The 19,894-nt window shown below is 38.0% G+C and overlaps 2 protein-coding genes across 2 annotated transcripts in view; one reads left to right on the top strand and one right to left on the bottom strand.

Moving 5' to 3' along the window:
- The window catches only part of DHX29 (DExH-box helicase 29), a 47,183-nt gene extending 43,183 nt beyond the window's left edge, over nucleotides 1-4,000 (bottom strand). The window contains exon 1 of the mRNA XM_046671056.1: nucleotides 3,817-4,000. Within this exon, the coding sequence (XP_046527012.1) occupies nucleotides 3,817-3,997 (181 nt within the window). The 5' untranslated portion in view covers nucleotides 3,998-4,000. The remainder of the gene's footprint in view (nucleotides 1-3,816) is intronic.
- Nucleotides 4,001-4,416: 416 nt separating this feature from the next.
- MTREX (Mtr4 exosome RNA helicase) overlaps nucleotides 4,417-19,894 on the top strand; it is a 116,520-nt gene continuing 101,042 nt past the window's right edge. Inside the window, exons 1-5 of the mRNA XM_046671058.1 lie at nucleotides 4,417-4,550; nucleotides 13,503-13,640; nucleotides 15,233-15,299; nucleotides 18,700-18,762; nucleotides 19,674-19,786. Coding sequence (XP_046527014.1) covers nucleotides 4,417-4,550; nucleotides 13,503-13,640; nucleotides 15,233-15,299; nucleotides 18,700-18,762; nucleotides 19,674-19,786 — 515 coding nt within the window. The remainder of the gene's footprint in view (nucleotides 4,551-13,502; nucleotides 13,641-15,232; nucleotides 15,300-18,699; nucleotides 18,763-19,673; nucleotides 19,787-19,894) is intronic.

Genomic DNA, 19,894 nt, shown 5'->3' with positions numbered 1-19,894 from the left:
TGAGGGTGAACTGATATAATCTGAGCAGTCTGGGTCTGTGAGGAAGTCCATACTGACAGAACCACCTGACTAATCCTTTAAAAACGCCAACTAGCTAAGGTCTCTCCCCCACTTAATACCCACACTAGACCCCTCTCTCTAACGCCACCCACAGAGACTTTCTTCTTCTCGTCTTGCACATGTCAAGCTTGTTCCCATCTTAGGGCCTCTGTACTTGTTCCCTCAGCCTCAACCATAGTGTCTCTGGATTTTCCAATGGCTGGTTGCATCAAATCATCTCAGCATAAATGTTTCCTCAGGAAGCCATCCCTGTTTTAAACCAAAATAGATCCAATCACTCAATTCTTTACCAGATCACTATTGTTTGACCGCAATAGCACTTTTTCTGTTCCATTTTGGTGATTCTAAAAAATATTTATAATGGCTTTTTATGAATTTACTCATGACATCAGTCTCCCAGTCTTATTTCCCTCTTAAGATTTTAAGTCTAAACTAGGCTTAAGAATTTTCACAAACACAAGCCTTATGGTTAGAAACCCCCCCCCCCACCCCAGCGCCCAATAATGCAAGCTCCTTAAAAGCAGGAATCTGTTTTGTTCATGTGTTATTCCCAGTGCCTAAAACGTTTCTTGGCACATAGCAGCTCTTCAAAAATTATTTGATGAACAAATGAAATGAAAAAACAGGAGTGGCAGAACACCTAGAACTGCACCAAGAGCCATTTTGTGGCACTAGTGATTTTCTACCTTCAGACATGAGTACAGGTTTTGAAAAAGTATGCTTTGTACAGTCCTTCAAATAGTTTGAAAAGGTAGAGGGAGATGGAAGTGGGGGACATGGACATTAGGAACTACAAAGAGTTCAAAATAACGTTTTTTCGTGTATTTTTCTACCTTTTTCTCCAAAGTAGGCCTATCACACGTTATCTAACAATACCCAAACAGAAAAAATCATGTGGTAATCCGTGCAACATTTTATTTACACTGCTATATATATTAATTTATAGTTACAAAAAATACCCTATAGGGGCCGGCCCAGTGGCACAGCAGTTAAGTTCACACGTTCGGCTTCTCGGCAGCTCAGGGTTCACCGGTTCGGATCCTGGGTGCAGACATAGCACCGCTTGTCAAGCCATGCTGTGGTAGGTGTCCCACATATAAAGTAGAGGAAGATGGGCATGGATGTTAGCTCAGGACCAGTCTTCCCCAGCAAAAAGAGGAGGATTGGCAGTAGTTAGCTCAGGGCTAAGCTTCCTCAAAATAAAAAATTCCCTATAAATTTAGTAAATGACCTCTCATTTTCTCTCTCTTGATTTCTGGGTCTTAATAATTCCTCTGAATTTCTCCTTGTCACTTATCCAAGAAATTTTCTGAATGACTATAGGTACAGCATTGGAGTAGATACTGAGGGACATTAATACATATCCATGCAACAGTTCCTACTCCCTAAAATTTTGTAGGATAAATAAAATGTATAATTCCTCACATACCATAGGCAAGATTTAAACACCAAAAAGAAAGATTCCAACAACAATGATACATAACTGTGGATACAGGAAGAATTCACAAAGTAGTTGACATCCAGGGTGTATATTATAGGATTTTGGAAAATAGTGTTAGGGATAGATGGCATTCCATTAAGAGAAAATGGCAAGAATAAACATGAGTAGGCAAAAAGCCAATGGCTGCATTTGAGCAGTGAAAATACACCAGATTTGCTATAGCTGAATATAGGAGTTAGTAAGAAAAGGCTGGAAAGGGGGTCTTACATGCTAGCTGAATGATTTGGACTTTATCACAAAGTCAGTGAGGATGCTGTGGAAGAAACGGGGAAGCACTATGATCAAAGTGGTGTTTCTGAAAGATCAGTCTTATGCTTGTATGCAGGACAGACTGGAGGAGGCAGAAGAGTAGAGCTAGGGAGATCAATGGGAGACAAGGCTTTGCTGGTACTCCAGGAATTCATGAGTGCCTAGATTGAGGTGTGAACAGTACAGAGGAGAAGTGAAAAGCGTATACATGGAAGATAAATAAGGGAAGACTGCACAGGGCTTGGCAGTAGATTCAACGTAGGGAAGAAAGGAAGGCATCGAAAATAACTATTGACACTGCATAAAGAGGACTGTGGAAGAAGAGAGACAAGGAAGTCAGAGGAGAAGCTACTTTGAGGCAGAAAAGTGTAGTTCAACATTAGCCGTGTTAAATTTGAGATGCTTGCAAAATAGAGCGAAAAGTCCAAGAAAATATAAAAATGGCTGACTTGAGCTTGGACTAGCGATCAGGATTGGACATGTTAATCGAGAAGTCATCTACAAAGGAAAAGACAGAAAAAGTAATGGAAGTAGATGAACTCTCCTAGAAGGGCTGTAAAGAGGGAACTATACTGTCACAGACCGACACCTTCGGTAAGGGTCACACTTTGGGGCTGGGCTAACAGGAAGCCAAAGAATACCACTAATGACTATTAGAGAGTTCAAAGAATTCAGGGGAATATCAGGAAAAGACAGAGTCAGAAAGAGGCTGATTCACAGAGTAAAAGTGCCATAGAATAGTCAAGCAGAAATTCTATGTATTGGTAATTACAGGCATAATAGTTTTGTAGTTAAAATGTTACAATAAATTGCAGAGCAAAGAATTATCCACTTTCTGGTGGTAATTATTGTTTTCTGGTGCTAATTATTATTTCTCACCAAGGCTTGGTACCTGCCTACTTCTTCAGTCCCATCTCCTCTCCTCTTTAGGCAATGCTTACACTCTATGAGTACCTCAGAAGCCCAAGCTCTTTGCCAACTCAAGATCTTTGCACGGGTGTTCCTTACCTCTGCCAGGAATACTATTTCCCCCATTCTTTACAGAGTAACACCTACTCATCCTCCTGATCTCAGCTTAACTGTCACTTTCTCATAGAGACCATCCATGAACCCTCCTCCTCCTCAGCAAAAATTAGATGACCTTGTCAAATTTTCTTCCTTAGATTCTCTTTGTGGCACTAATCAATTATAAAGCAATGTTTGTATGTTTAATGCCTGTGTCCACCATTAGACTGGCAAGCTCCCTGAGAGGCGATGTGTCTATTTTGCTCATCCTATCTCTAGGATGATACCAGATAACCAGTAGGTGCTCAATAAATATTTGTTGGATGAACATTTTAGTAAGAACTACAAACAAACAAACTAGGCAGAACACCACAGTGTGGAACTGTTCATCTTTTGAAATCAGCTGTAGTAGTGGCCTGCTCATCTGCAGGCGGAATGGGCAAGCTCTAAGTTGAGTTATCAAACCAAACCGCACTGTAGGCAAAAAGTGCATGGCTGCAGTAAAGACTGCAGATAATTTTACAATAGGCTATACACATATTCGGTGTGCAAGTACTGAAATTCTTAAGTATTTATTTTCCATAACACATGGGAACACTGCGTCGTGGCTGAAAATTTTATGAAGAGCAGGCAGAAAATGGGTCTGGCTCCAGGAGGGCAGGAAGTCCACACACTACTCTATTAGCCTAGCTAGTTCAGATGATGGCTCAGGACTGATTCCTGCTGAAAGTCGAGCCAATGTAATTTTTGTTTTGTTCTTGCAAAGAGAAAAAGTGGGGGTTAGGTGGGAGTCGTCAGGCTGCAACAGGCCTACCGTCGTTAACTTGGGAGGCCCAAACAGCTCAGACTCATCTAAAACAAGGCCACCCGAAGGGGAGCTAGCAGCTCCGTGGAAGAAGCAAATTTTGAGACCGAGGGTCCACCCAGGTGCGAAGGCTTCTCTCTCGGGACAAGCAGCAGCGGCTCGGGAGGAAAGCCTAGGACCCGACAACCGCTCGTACCTTGCTTGACTCGGGGCTCCTTGGAGCTGGCGGCGGCGGCCGGGGGCGGCCTGGCCACAGGCTTCTTGCTTTGGGCCTCCCCGGCAGCTCCGGCCTCGGCGGACTTGGCCCTGGAAGCAGACACGGCAGCCCGGACCGCCGCGGCCCCCGGCGCCTTGTGTTTCTTGTTCTTGCCGCCCATATTGCAGCTGCAGCAGAAGATTCCTCCCGGTCTAGGTCCCGGAACCACCCCAGCACGGCGTACAAGAACTCTTTACATTCCCCGGGTCCCGCGCAGCCACCCTGCCTCCACTATCCGGGCTTCTGGGGCCTAAGCGACCGCTGGCCTCGCAATTGGTCCAGTTCACCAAGGTCCCGCCTCCTCGCCGCCTCCCAGGTGCCTGCTGTGTGCCGGGCACCCTCGCTGCGCTGCCTGTTTAGCCACCGAGTTGCCCATCCACTCCAAAGAAAAAAGGAGTCAAGGAAGTATTCTCGGCGGCAGTGTGACTCGACTACTTTTGTCTCTCACGGGCCACTGTTGAGGCTTCACTTCGCGTCACTGTCGGTGCGGTCGCGGAGCATCGTGGGTAGGAGGGAGATTCGGTCTCACAGCTCCGGAAGATGGCGGACGCGTTCGGGGATGAGCTCTTCAGCGTGTTCGAGGACGACTCGACCACTGCGCCCGGAACTAAAAAAGACAAGGAAAAGGAGAAGGGGAAATGGAAGGGGCCGTCAGGGTCTGCGGAAAAGGCCGGGTAAGGAAGCTGTCCAGGTTGTATTTTTCTCTGCAGTGCTGAGGGAAGAAAACACGAGTCTTGAAGAGCACGAGAAAGTGGGGTGTACAGTGAGTGGCGTCGGGAAGTGATGGGGTTTGAGAAACGTGGACGAGGGAGGACAAATGTTGGTCTGGGGAAGCGGGGTCTTGGCGTTTCCCGGCGCCCCACCAGCGTGGCTCATGCCGCCGCGCAGCCCTTGCGCCTGCGTTGCTGACCCCGCGCCTGTCCGTGCGGTGGGGTCGTGTGGGCGGGTAAGGCCTCTTTTAGGTTCTGCACCCTGATATGATACCTGTCGCGTAGTAAACGAGACGAATAACGAATAATTAAACGAAACGAATGATCAGTTGAGTAAAGGGTTAAGAAGCTAAGAGAAAGTGACTTAGATTGACTTGGAGAGGAAAAGGGCAAATAGCAACAGAAGGGAGAGAAATTTCCAAGCTGTAGTTTTCTTGCCCGTAAAAAGGAGATGATAGTACCTATCGCTAGGGTTGTTGTGAGGAGTAAGTGAGATAATATATGAAAAACAAGCGTAATAAATTCTCAAATGCTGCCTATCGTTGATTTTAAGAAAATGTTTGAAAATTGCTGGTCCCTAAACATATGTATATATAGATTGATGCATATAACCACCAGAAGGTGTGCAGAATTATTTATAGATCATGGAAGACCTAATACTTGAATTAGGTAAAATTACACGATTCGTTCTTAATCAACAATTTACTCTTGACATTGGGGGAGATACCTAATTATACGTGATTTTGCTGTAAAGGAATTTTTAGTCTGAGTAAGGAGGTACAACCGATACATATTTTAAAGAGTTACTAGGTGATTGAGATAAAGTAAGTTGTATATACAACTAAATGCTATAAAAGTTCAGGAAAAAGGTCTCGATTTGTGACGTCCAGGGAGCCTTACATCCAAGAGGCTATTCTCGGTAGAGGAAATGATTAGTTATTTGCGCGCAGATTTTTTTTTTAGTAGCACAAATTGGGCTAGAGGGATTGTTTGCTAAGGGACTACAAGAGATGAAGCTAAGAATATAAATTGGTTTTAGATCATGAAGAGCCTTGAATATCAAGCAGATGAGTTTTGATTTTATTTTTAAAACTCTGGTGAACAAGGTTTTTATTTTTTCCTAACTGGGTGTTTGGATAAGTAGAGTGATGGTTTAGAGAAATTCATTTGGTCGTGGTTGTCAGTGTATATTGAAAAGAGAAAAGATACTGATAATAAGAAAAGTAAATTAGGAAAGTATTTAATTTATCTAGTTATGAAATTAAAAGAACCTTAACTCAAGGGGATGTTGGAAGGAAAAGGAAAGAGAAAATGTGAAGAAAAAAATTGACAGGGCTTAATTAAGGAGAACAATGGGAAAGGAGGCAAAATAGGCAGATTTTGAATTTGGATGTCAGGGAGAAGAAAAATAGGGAAATTTAGAGGAAATTTTGATTTGGAAATAAAATTACTTTGGCTTGAGACAAAGTGAAGTGGTGGTAGTGTATCCATATAGAAATGTTCATTGGGCAGTTTTAATCAGGGTTTGGAGAAACAGCAGAACTGGAGGTATATACTTGGATGTTATTTGAATGGTACTGCTTGAGGTGGAGATCCCTGTGGGAAAGTGTAGTGACACTTAACACAGAGACTAGAGGGATAGCTGAACAATCAGGAGTGAAATGTCACATGAAGAGTGAAACAAAGTAGAAAAATAGTTGTCTTCTCTCATTGAGTTAGAGGGAGTAGGAGAGTTTGCGGGAACTTTTCAGGGAAAATGAGAAAGGGGGATAGGTTGTTTCCATTAATGTTTTTTTCCAATAGGAATAATTAATATTTGCTGTAGTTTGAATGGGCAACTAACTATGATATTATGAAGACAATACATATATAATTTCCTACTTTAATAAATAATTTGCTTCAAAGTTACTATGGGAAAATTAATTCAGTTTGCAGTGTAGTAGTTGTAATCTATTTCCACAGCCTTCCAAAGTGAAAATTTATAGGATATAAAAATAATCTAATTTACGTTTTGATTTTATTAGGAAATATGTGAACATAAGGCAGGAGAACTACATAAAAAATAGAGAATATTAGTAACTTGAGAGACTTTGTTTACTAACAACACTTCTGGCTAGGCCTACTCTGCTAGGTGTTCTTAGGAAAAAATCCAATTTGCCTGATTCCAATGATCATACATACTGTCATAATTATTCATATCATAATCAATATGTATAGGGTGATTTACATCTGATTTGTATAACATAGGAGGGCAAATTCATGGAACTTTAGAGGCACTTGTCTTATGTATTTAATATTCTAGACCAAGTCAGTGCTTTTTTAAAAACTATATTATCAGAATTGTCATATATAGAGAGAGAGAATAGTAAGAACGTCATGTACCCATAACTCAGCTTCAGCAATATCAAGTCATGGTCAATCTATTCCCACACCATTTTTTTGTAAATCAAATGCTACACATCATATTATTTCTCCCTAAATATTTCAGTATGCATCTCTTATTGTTAATGACTTTTTTTTCTAGCATAACCATCATGCCGTTATTACACCCAACAAAATTTACACTGATTCCTTAATATCATTGAATATTCAATCCAGAGTGAAATTTCCCCAGTTATCTTAAAGGTTTATCTGAATCAGGATCCAGACAAAGCCCACACACTGTTTTGGTTTGTTGCATCCCTTAAGTCTTTTCTTCTACAACAGTCTCCCTCTTTTTACCTTATGTCATTGATTTTTTATGGAGAGGTGGGTAAGAGGAGAAACCAGGTCATTTAGCTTCTATAGTTTCCCACATCCCACAAAAGAATTTGCTTTCTTATACTGTCGTTTAACTGGCTCTTCTATCCTCAAGTATTTACTGTAAATTGTTCTTATATGTAGAACTGCACTGTCCCATGTAATAACTACTACCCACCTGTAGCTATTGAGCACTTAAAATGTAGCTCGTCAGAATTGAGATGTGGTGCTGTGTAGTTCCTATTGCGTTACATCATAAGACGGACGTGATGTTGTTCTACGCTTCTAAGATCAGAGGGTTAAGATAGCGTCAGCCTGATCCCTCATCAACCTTTCACATAATGGCTTTAGCATCTGCGATGATTGCCTAGATCCATTCATTTCAATAGTAGTGAAATGTTGATTTTTCTATTTTTATGATTTCTTTCTGCATTTATTACTTGGAATCCATCTATGAAAAAAGAACATTCCTGGGGCCGGCCCCATGGCCTAGTGGTTAAGTTTGGTGCACTCTGCTTCAGCAGCCTAGGTTCAGTTTCTGGGCGTGGATCCATACCACTCATCAGCAACCATGCTGTGATGGTGACCCACATACAAAATAGAGGCAGATTGGCACAGATGTTAGCTCAGGGCATATCTTCCTTAAGCGAAATAGACAAATTGGCAACAGATCTTAGCTCAGGGCGGATTTTCCTCAGGGGAAGAAAAAGAAAAAAGAACACCCCCTCATCAGCTGTTTACCTTCAAATGCAGTTTATAGAGGAAAGGCAGGATAAATACTTGATTCTCTATCAATTTTAAGAGAAATGAGTTGTGTCCTAAGGAACTCCAATGGTGACCAACATGAGTGTGTGATTATGTGTTTAGTTTCTTGCTGAATGGATGGATTTTTATATATTTAATGCGTTTTGCTCTTTTGCACTCATTTTCCTTTATTTTTTGTTTTATTTTTTTAAAAGATTTTATTTTTCCTTTTTCTCCCCAGAGCCCCCCAGTACATAGTTGCATATTTTTAGTTGTGGGTCCTTCTAGTTGTGACATGTGGGATGCCACCTCAGCATGGCTTGATGAGCCATGTGGTGTCTGCACCCACGATCCAAACCAGTGAAACCCTGGGCCGCTGAAGTGGAGCGCGAGAACTTAACCACTCTGCCACAGGCTGGCCCCTTCTTTATGTTTTTTAAAACTTTATTGGAATATAATTAAACTTCGCTAAACCAATGCCACAATCAAGATAACAAACATTTCCATCACCTCCAAAAGTTCTGTGTGCCCCTTTGTAATGCATCCCTCTCTCCAACCCTCCCCCCAGGCAACCACTGATCTTTCTGGCACTATTGGACAGCTTGCATTTTCTAGAATTTTATTTAATCGGCATACTAAGGTATATATTCCTTTTTTTGCCTGGCTTCTTTTGCTCAACATAATGATTTTGAGATTCATGCACGTTGTGGTATGTATCTGTTCCCAAGCCTGAATGGACCCATAACATGCAAGTAAGTCCTTTTGCCCAGAGTCGCTCATGCCAATAGAACAAGACTGGGTTTAGTCTTGAATAGAACAGAAACTTTATTCATTGATTGAGGAATGGAGAAGGAAGAGCTTGTGCTCTGAAAACACTTCTCTCTGAAGACAGGGAAAAGGGGAGTTTTTAAAGGACAAGGGGTTGTGGCCTCATCAGGATTCTGGGAAAGCGCCAGAGATTTCCAGGAACAGTTGGTGCCTCTTAAATCCTTTGTGTGCCACCCCTGGGGCAGGGATCCTAGCATGGTAATGAGGCAAAAGTGACTCCAGGTTCTTCTGTGCAGACACTACTCCTGTGGTTGGGCTAGAACTGTTTCAGGGTGGTTTACAGCTGTGGGTTCTTTGAAGCATAGCTGAAAAACATCTCAAAGGAAAATGTGAAGTATGGGCCAAGGCTGTTTCTCTATTAAGAATGCATGTTTGAGTGCCAGGGATGTATGGGTGGCATATCAGTAGTTTCTTTTTATTGCTAGGTAGTATTCTGTTTTATGGATATACCATACTTGTTTATACCTTCATCTGTTGATAGACATTTGAGTTGTTTACCTTATTATTTTTCATACTCCTACCAATGAGAACTCTTCACGTTGTCTTTTGTGTTCTTTTGACAAGACCTTGTCAGTCTTTGATAGCTTCTGTGCTTTTGGCAAAAGATTTTCTTGACTCATAGTATATATTTTCAGCCCCAAACCTGGAATCAGCCATATCTCTAAGGAATCTCTAGTTGTTTATAGTGGGAAATGTTGTTTAGTGCTTAGGATGCTCATTGCTACTGGATTTCATTGCTTTTAGGCCTCTACAGTGGAAAGAACTGAGGAATCTTTTTTTTTAGGAAAAACAGATGATACTGACGTTTCCATTATAGGTAATAATACAGGATTTTTATTTAACTTCTTGATTTTTGTAAGTATATCCTTTTTCTCTTTTGCTGAAAATCTTCATTCCTGGTGATAATTAAGCTTTATCTTACATATACCTGTAATAGTTTAAAAATAACACTAGTAATATTGGTAGTTAGAATAAGATATTGAATGCAATTTGTGGTTCTTTTTGTCCTTAGAGTATATCACACTAACAATGAAAATACTCTGTAGTAGTTCCTTTGCTAAATGTTTATGCTACTAACTTGATACTTAGTGTGTTCATTTGTTCATTTACTTTCCGTTTTTAAGGATGGCTAAAAATTTAATTTTTAAAAAATTATGTAAAATATTATTTTATGGTTCCAAAATCAAAAGTATAAAACAGTACATTCTTGCCTTCATCCTTGCCCTTTCTGCCCTGTTTCTTCCCTCTCCTTGAGTTTTTGGTTTGTCCTTTATTATTTATTTTTGAAAATCTCCTCAAATTGTGCGTGTGTGTGCATGCATCGCTGTCTTCTCCACTCTTCACTTTTTATGCAAAAGGTGCCATTTAAAAACTGTTGCTTATCTTGCTTTTTTCACTTAACATTACAATATAGAGATCACTCTATTACTAAGTATATAGAGATCTTTCTTTTTTACAGCTGCATAGTTGTAATCCATCTGTGGATGTAATGTAGTTGATTCAATCAGTGTTCTCTTAATAGAGATTGAATTATTTTCAGTCCTTTGCTGTTACAAGTGATGTATCAGTGAATAGCCTTGTACATGTCTGTTTTTTAAGATTTTTAAAATTTTTTTACCATTTTATCTTTGGGATACATTCCTAGAAGTGCAATTACTAGGTCAAAGGGTAAGTGTATGTACTTTTGCTAGGTGTGGCCAAATTCCTCTTCATAGGAGATTCACTTGTGTTTTCAAAAGTGTGGTAGGCAGAGTGATGCCCCCACAATGACGTCTATGTTCCAATCCGGAAAACAATGATCAGAACTAGGAAATTAACATTGATACAGTACTGTTATCTAATCTACATTCAGATTTTGCCAATTGCTTTAAAACTCTTTATAAGAAAAGGATTCTATATAAGATTCCACGATTTGATTGTCTAGAAATAACATTTTCAGACAGTTTCCTTAAATCAGAACTTTATTCTTAAGAGTAAGTTTATCTACAACACTTAATTTCCAGTCTTTCTGTATACTTCACGTATTTCAAGTGTGCAAGTTCCACATGTGACATACATAGCAAGCTATCAGAGAAATAAATGATTGGAGTCCTAAAAGTCTAACATATAATATTAATGAATAATTAAGCTCTTCTGAAGGAAAGTGTATTATGAATTTGTTTTAAGTTTCTCAAAAGTTATAGAACTGTTTCTTTGTTCTATAGTCATCACCAGCTCCTAGTAGGTTTTAATTACAGTGGTTTTGTTGATGCTTACTAATTCAGAGATAGAATTTAGAACTAGAGGGATCTTAGTTATCATCTAAATGTCTTGTTTGACTGAGGCCCAAGGATATTGATGGTTTGTCCAAAGGAGATTCACATCAGTAGTCAGCAACAAGTAAGACAAGGATGAATACCTTTTCCACTAAATTGGGAGTGATAAAATTTGCAAAATTTCAGATTTTCCCAAGCATCAAAGAATGAACTTCATTATGGAAAGATTGTTCAAGCATAAAGATCAGTAGTACTGTTTGTTATTCTTTTTTAAAGAAAACTTTTTTATTGACGTAAAACATATAAAGAAGAGTGTGAAAGTCATGGGATAAATTTTTATTGCATGAACACACCAACATAACCTCCATTTAGGACAAAAAATAGAACATTGCGGGAATCTCTCTTTTTCCCGTAGAAAAGTGACTGTCCTGATAACGACATGTGTTAGTTTTTTTCTGTTTGTAACTATAATGTAGATGAAATCATACAAAATATATTCTTTTGTGTCTGGCTTTGGCTCAACATTGTAAAATTCATGACTGTAGCTTTAGTGACTCTCATTGTGTTTGAGATTTAGTGTGCAATCAGAATATTCACAGTTATCTTAAAATCTGCCCTTTTTCAACTATATATATAACTGTGTGCGCCTGGATTTTTCTTCGGATACTTCAGCCAATAGCAGTATATCACACCAAGTTGAATGCAGAAATAGATGAGAGTCCAGCTGCTTTCTATTAAGCCAGACATTAAAGAGATTTGCAAAAGTGTAAAACAGTGTCACTCTTCTCATTAAAAATTTTCTTTCTGGAAAATACTAATTTTTTTTATCAAAAGTATTATTTAGTTAACATGTAATGGTTTATTATTCCCATTTTTAAATGAATCGATAAGTAAATATTTTTTAAATTTCCAGTTTTAATATCTAATATGGTGAATATCAGTAGATATCAGTAGATTTATCTAGAGTAGATAGATCTACTGTAGATATAATAGTAGATATATCAGTAGATATAAGTAGATATAGATCAGTGATATATCAGTAGAATATCAGTAGATTAGATATAATCTAATATGGTAAATATCAGTAGATATGAGCAAAATTCTTTGGAATCCTCAGTAATTTTTAAGACTGGGAAAGGATTCTGAGACCAAGAATTTGAGAGCCACTGACCTAGTATAGTCTAATTTACATCTTCTTGATAAGTAATGATTTTGAACTCCTTTTTACATGCTTATGGGCCATTTGGATAGCCTCTTTTGTAAAGTGCCTGTTCAAGTATTGTGCTCATTATTTTCTTGGGTTGTCTTTTTTGTTCAATTTGTAATCCCCCCCCAATATTTTAGAAAAATGCTTTTTATCAGTCATATGTGTTTCACCTATCTTCTCTCACTCTTTGTCTTACCTCTTTACTCTTTTTTTTTTAAAGACTGACCCCTGAGTTAACATCTGTTGCCAATCTTTTTTTTTCGCTTCTCCCCAAAGTCTCCCAGCACACAGTTGTATATTCTAGTTGTAGGTCCTTCTGGTTCTACTATATAGGATGCCACCTCACCGTGATGATCACCTGATGAGCAGTGCCATGTCCATGCCCAGGATCGGAACCAGCGAAACCCCGGGCCGCCAAAGTGGAGCACGCAAACTTAACCACTTGGCCTCGGGGCCAGCCCCCCGTCTTTACTCTCTTAATGGTACCTTTTGATTAACAGAAATTCTTAGTTTTAATGGAGTCCAATTTATCAAAGTTACTTTTTGGTTAATAATTGTATGTCCTGTTTAATAAAACTTGAAGATAATTTTCTCATTTTATCTTCTAGAGGCTTTGTTACCTTTCACAATTAGATCTAAAATCCACAAGGAATTGGTTTTTGTGTGTAATAAGGGTAGGGGTCAGATTGAATTCCGCTATGAATATCCAGTTCACCAAGCATCATTTGTTGTCATGACTCTTGACCAGCGAATCCAACCACACAAACAATTTTTTTCCCAGATAGTAATGTTCATTAGAGAAAGCGTTAAATGTTTATTGAAGGAACTTATGTAAATGTCTAATGATGTTTTAATATGCAATTTTTAAAAAATATTATGTTAATAGTTATGTTAACGTGAGTTGCAAAATATTTTTTAAAACAGAACTTCCAAGAAAATGCAAAATGCAAAAGGAGTAGTGTTCAGTTTTATTAGTTAAATTAGGGTATTCTGGGCTTTAGCCAGTTTTGGTTTGTACATCTGTTTACATGACCTTTTCTTTCTGTCAATGGTGTATATTATATATGGAATAATATTTTATGGAGTCATCCTTAAAGTAAGAACTGATACTGCAGAATTCATTCTAAGATGTTTACTTTTCAGGAAACGTTTTGATGAAAAATCACAATCAGAGTCAACAAATATTGGGAAAACCAAGAGAGATGCAGATTTCGACGGCACAGATGAACCCATTTTTGGAAAGAAGCCCAGGGTAGAAGAGTCAATAACTGAAGACGTAAGGTAGGATTTCCGCTATCATAAGTGTTAGTAACTTCGTAAGTTAGGTAGTTGCAGGAAGTTTTGAAAATTGCTTATATGTTGTTGCTTTGTAAAAGTATTTGCTGAATAGAGAAATGAAGATAAATATTCTTTATTCATGTAAGCCTATAAATATAGAATGTTTGGGGAAATGAAAGACAGTATAGAAGAGATTCATCTTTTAATGCTTTAGAATCCAATTTTGAGAAGGAATCTCGAAGCCTGATTTTTTAAAAGAAGTGACACATTTCCTGTATTCATAACGTCCTAAGAAGCAGATCACTGAAAGAATGGAATAAAAGGGAAGAATAAAACTGACCCAGTGGAAGGAATAAGCACAAAGGAACATTAGGAGGAATTAAATATTCACTGTCGTATGTAGCAGTAGAGTGGCTATGAATCTCAACACTACTGTCAATGAGGGAGACCCATAGATATCTATGGCTGAAATAGCTGGTATTTCTCTGATTTTGAAAGCTGGAACTTTCTAGAAGTTGATGCCAAATTATTAGGTTGACCTGTTTCCTATTGTGGTGATGATCTTCATGGCTTTGCCTCTCCCTTCCTGTATGCCCTATTCTAGCTTGGCACTACCATGAAGAATTTACTCTTTTGTGATTTTTCTTTAACCATTTCGCTGTTGTTGTAGCTGGCAAAAGTAGCTACTATAAATGGTGGTAGATTTGTCACTGAAATATTTAAGATGAACCATTTGCCCAAGCCAGTGGTATAGGTTACTAGATAATATTGGCAATTTAAAATGGCTGTTTATTGTAGTAACCCTATGGTTTTATCCAAAGTATGATTATTGATTTAAAATAAAAATCAAAAGTATAATCAATAAGAGAATGATGAATCTAGCACAGAAATACATCTATTTTTCTTTAATTCAACCTAGGTGAGTATAACTTAGGATTTCAATAACAATAGGGAAGACTTCTATGAATTATATAGCAACATCTGCATTACACTAGTTTATTTTATGTTTTCTATCTTGTAATGGTTTTTATAACCAGCTTTGTGTTTTGAAGTAGGGGCAGTGCTTTCGAGAGGTACTTTTTATTTTATTCACAATAGTTACTGGGGGGCAAGCCCCATGTCCGAGTGGTTAAAGTTCTGTGCAGTCTGTTTTGGTGGCCTGGGGTTGGCAGGTTCAGATCCTGAATGCAGACCTACTCCAGTCATCAGCCATGCTCTGGAGGCATCCCACATACAAAGAAGAGGAAGATTGGCGCAGGTGTTAGCTCAGGGCAAATCTTCCTCACACACACACACACACACACAACAAAATAGTTATGAAACTAAGCTGACATAATTCTTTAAATAAGCCACTTCAAGTCTCTTTGTTTTGTATATGTAATAAAAGATGTTAACTGACCATTTTCAATTCTCAGCATGTATTTGAGTGATGTGAAAAATTTTCTGAATATTGTTAATAGTCAAACTTTTTCCAATTTGGAATCCTGATAATTAGACTGTGTCATTTTCCTTAACAGTGCAGATGGGAGGCTTATTATCTAATTATGGAAAAATAATTTATTTTAATGTAAGTGTAACTTTTTTCTTTTTTTAAGTTTGGCAGATTTGATGCCCAGAGTTAAAGTGCAATCAGTTGAAACTGTTGAAGGTTGTACACATGAGGTAAGCACAAAGAGTATACAGTAAATTTGGGTTATAGATGGGATTTTGCTTTGGACTGTCTAATATGATTGGCAAGCAGGTTAGTCGTAAGGGCTTTGGAAACAATAAGTTGTTTCTGTGGGGTGCACATAGTCTAATGGAAGGAGCTTTGTATTCAAGCCTGAGCTCAGGCACTTGACCTAACTATAGTCTTAGATAAATTTCTTAACCTCTTTGACATTGGTTTTTTAATTTGTAAAATCTCAAATAGTGGGATTTACATCATTAGGCGGTTGTGAAGATTATATAAGAGAATTAGGTAAAGTACCCAGTACAAAGTTGGGTGTTCATTTCTATATTCCTGAAGTCAAGTAACAGTGCCATTTTGCAGGTCACATGCTTTTTCCTTTCTTGTTCTGACGACTGATCTATTGCAGTTTCATTGTTCTGCCACAAGATGGTGGTCACTGATAGCTTTTCAAAGTGAGAGCTTATAAACATGAGGGATATAAGGAAACTGTAACTCTATTTCTTTCTATTAAGCCTTCTCTCTTTACAATATAACCTACAAGTTATTATTTACAAGTGGTTGGGGAATCTTATTATTAAAACCCTGTTGAATAAGCAGAGTAATTCCAAATTAACAAAAAAGGCTTTTGATAAAGATTTAGAACCTTATTTCTTTGAATACCTGTTTTTTTTACTGAAAGTTCCTTATGTTCCTTTAGAATAGCACTTAGTTTGACAGATGTAATACCCGTTTGATCATTCATTCAACCCTTATGTTAGACCCTATTAACTTCTTTGGTCTTAAAAAGATGAGAAAAGGGGCCGGCCCGGTGGCACAGCGGTTAAGTTCGCACGATCGGATCCTGGGTGCAGATTTACGCACCGCTTGTCAAGCCTTGCCATGGCAGGTGTCCCGTGTATAAAGTAGAGGAAGATGGGCATGGATGTGGATGTTAGCTCAGGGCCAGTCTTCCTCAGTAAAAAGAGGAGCATTGGTGGCAGATGTTAGCTCAGGGCCAAGCTTCCTCAAAGAAAAGAAAAAGATGAGGGAAAAAACAAAACACAAATTTTGCTCTCAAGAGGTCGAAGTTTTGTCTGTCTTCCTTCACACTTATTCCCAAGCCCTCCATTCTGTCACCTCTCACTTTTTTAACAGGTAATTTTACCTTTTACTTAATCCAGAAGCTTGAGGATATCAAGTTGGGAATGTCCTCTGATTATAACCTCCTTCACCAAGGGTATCTGCACCTGTCACATCCACTCAAAGGAAAAGATACTGCCTCTTTAGGCTAGGAAGAGTGACTCTGTTGGTGTTCTTGATTGTATCTTATCCTGCTTCCATAAAAACATCAATCATTCCATTTTCCCTTTACTGTTTCTGGAGTCTCATTTTCTGTATTTCCCCTTTCTTACCAGCATATAAATATCCAAAAGCTTCTCTTTTGTTCTAGGTTGCTTTTTGGCCGCTATATTGTTTTTCTTCTTCCCTTCTCCCTTGTAGTCATTCATTCAATACTTATAAGTCTTTTGAGTGCCGGTACATTTTATTATTCACTGAGTATAAAGAGATAAAAGAGAGACGATCCCTTCCTTTTCAGAGTTGCTATTGAGTGCTCTGCTTGGAAAATCCCTACTAGACTTCCTGACTTTCCATTCATCTTTTAATCTACTACAGTTAGATTTCGTCTCTCTCCATTTCTTTCAAACTGCTCTGGCAAAAATCACCAGTGACTACTTGCTAAGTCTGTTTGACTGTTGTTAATTCTACTGATTTTCTGACTCCTTAGTCCCTGCAGACTTCTTCTCTTCTACCTGTCTGTTATGTGTGAGTGTTACCCAGACTGTTTTCAGAGAATGAAAACAAAACTCTTTGATATTGATACATGAGAAACACAATTACTTGTTGTTGCTACTGTTAAATCTCAGACTCACTAAAATCTTTAATTGCTTCATGCTAACCATTTTTTGTTCATGTCATAGAAAGTATCAGGAGAGATGTGAGGGAGGTCAACCAACTCACCAGATATGGCCCCACAGGTTGATCACACCTTGATGGGGATCACACCATGATTTACGATCTAGTCTTCAGATTTTCAGATCTGGAAATTTGATTTTATTAGTGTACCAAGGATTGTGCTCTCTGGGATAGACTCACTTTTATCATACTCCTGGTATGGTATATGAAAGAATGTCATTGTCTTCATTTCATGGACAAGTAGTCCTCTCACCATCAAACTACCTGAGAATCAGAAACTACTTAGAAGTTTCTTAGAATCATAAAAAAAGGAAATATATAGTCTTAAGGGAAGCTATTCCTCTCCCCCATAAGTGTTCATTCACTAATAAAAACAACTCATAAGTTAACTCTTTCCTGATGTGTGCTGGATGTACTACCAAATTCTGAGTTGTCTCCCCTTTACAGATTCCATTTAGAATATCACAGTTTCTTCTAATACATTCATCATACTGGGTATTATTTATTAAGTTTCACTTAATTATAGTCAGGTTCTAGTTATTCCCTTTTGAAATACTACTCACATCATCTTGATTGTAATTAAGTTGCAAATCTACCAAAATCTCAATATTTCTTTCTTTTTTCGAGGAAGGTTAGCTCTGAGCTAACTGCTGCCAATCCTCCTCTTTTCACTGAGGAAGACTGACCCTGAACTAACATCCATTCCCATCTTCCTCTGCTTTATGCATGGGACGCCTGCCACAGCATGGCGTGCCAAGTGGTGTCATGTCTGCACCCGGGATCCAAACTGGTGAACCCCAGGCCGCCAAAACGGAATGGGCGCACTTAACCGCTGTGCTGCCTGGCCGGCCCCTCAATGTTTCTAAGACAGTTAATCTCATCTAATACGTGTTTAGTGAAGTTTTACTCTTAGAAATTATTTTTAATTTGTGTACCCTACTTTTCCCCTGTAGATTATTTATATGCTAATTGGTTTAAGTCCTGGGAATTTAGATAAATTGTGAGCTGCTCTCCATATCTTACTCTTCACTTGAGGAAAATTAATTTCCTGTTCCAGGGAATAGAGATTATCATTTTATTCCATGTAATTTTCTTTCATATAGTAATGTCCCTTTTTATGTCCATTCAGCGTTTTTGAGCATTCATTAATGTCAGGCAGTACATTAAATGGAAAATACCAAGATAGCCAAAGTAGGCCCTAGACTTTAATAAATACAGTTTTTTCAGGGAGATAGACTTATAAACTTTTAATTATATTGAATTATGTTGAATAAACATTAGTGGAGGGTTTTTGAATGTTGTAGCTTTATCATTTTGCCTTGTTCTTAAAGGCAGTACACTCTAGTTCCTCACTTTTATTTTTCAAAACATTATTAATTATTGTGTTGAATGCATCATTTCTTGAATAATAAGTTAGTGGGGTTTTTTTTTAATCAGGTTGCACTTCCTGCAGATGAAGATTATTTACCACTTAAACCTCGAGTTGGAAAAGCTGCAAAGGTCTGTACTTTGGTCAATACAGTTTGTACAGTTTTTTGAGTCTCTCTTTTTCCTAAAAATCTTAAAGGTCAGCTCTTTCAAATGAGATTTTTATACTTCTACTCTGTATATTACCAAGAAGAAACCACCTGAAGTCAAATATAGTGAGAACTTAATCAGTCAACAGCCATGCTGAAAACCAACCATCATGTTATGAGATTTTTAAAAATTAATGATTCTCAATCTTTTTAAAGAGTCTAATGAACATTATCAGCTTTCTCTAGGAAGAAAAAAGGCGTGTGTATAATAAGTTTGCATATAGTTTTAGGAGTTTAACAAGCTTCTAATGAAACCTAAACTCAAATGCTTGTATTAGATGGATTTTCAGGTTCTGATAGACCTTGAATGATTAATATAAATTTTCTAAGTCATTTTCTCTAAATAAAAAAAGCAGTATGGTGGGGTCAACACAAAATCTTAAAGTCTAATAGATGTATCATTCTGCCTCTGCTGAGTGAACCGAAGTAGGGAATTTCACTTTTCAGAGCCTCAGAGTTCCCATCTGTGAAAGGAAGTAATGCCTATCTTACAGGTTATTGTGAAGATTACTAATACAGAAAATGTATTGCACAATGCCTACCACAAAGTGTGTCCTTGATACATGGTAATGATTATTGTATTGTAATTAATAAGTTGTGTATATATAAGCATAATATAATAATTGAAACATTAGATACCAGAATTAGCGTCTGTGTTGTCTGGTTAAAGATTTTTTTATTCTTCCAAATTTTCTCTAGTGAGTGGCATATTTCCTAAATAGAATCATAAAGAAATGCTCCCAGAATGCTTCCGGGGGTAGCGTCTCTTGATTTTAAGTGTGCTTTGATGTGGGAGGGTATTTTCATGCAGATATTAATACTTTGTTTTTGTAGGAATACCCGTTCATTCTTGATGCTTTTCAAAGAGAAGCCATTCAGTGTGTTGATAACAATCAGTCTGTTTTAGTATCTGCACATACATCAGCGGGAAAAACTGTATGTGCTGAGTAAGTAGCTTTATTTCTTTTTGTTGTTGTTGTTAATGGTTTAATTTTTTTTATTGAATTCATAATAGTTTACATTGTTTTGAAATTTGAGTTGTACATATTTCTTGT

Source organism: Equus quagga, chromosome 9, assembly GCF_021613505.1.
Source record: "Equus quagga isolate Etosha38 chromosome 9, UCLA_HA_Equagga_1.0, whole genome shotgun sequence".
NCBI classification, from domain to species: Eukaryota; Metazoa; Chordata; class Mammalia; order Perissodactyla; family Equidae; genus Equus; species Equus quagga.
The sequence above is the reverse complement of the archived record's forward strand: the minus strand, read 5'-3'. Positions and strand labels throughout refer to the sequence as shown.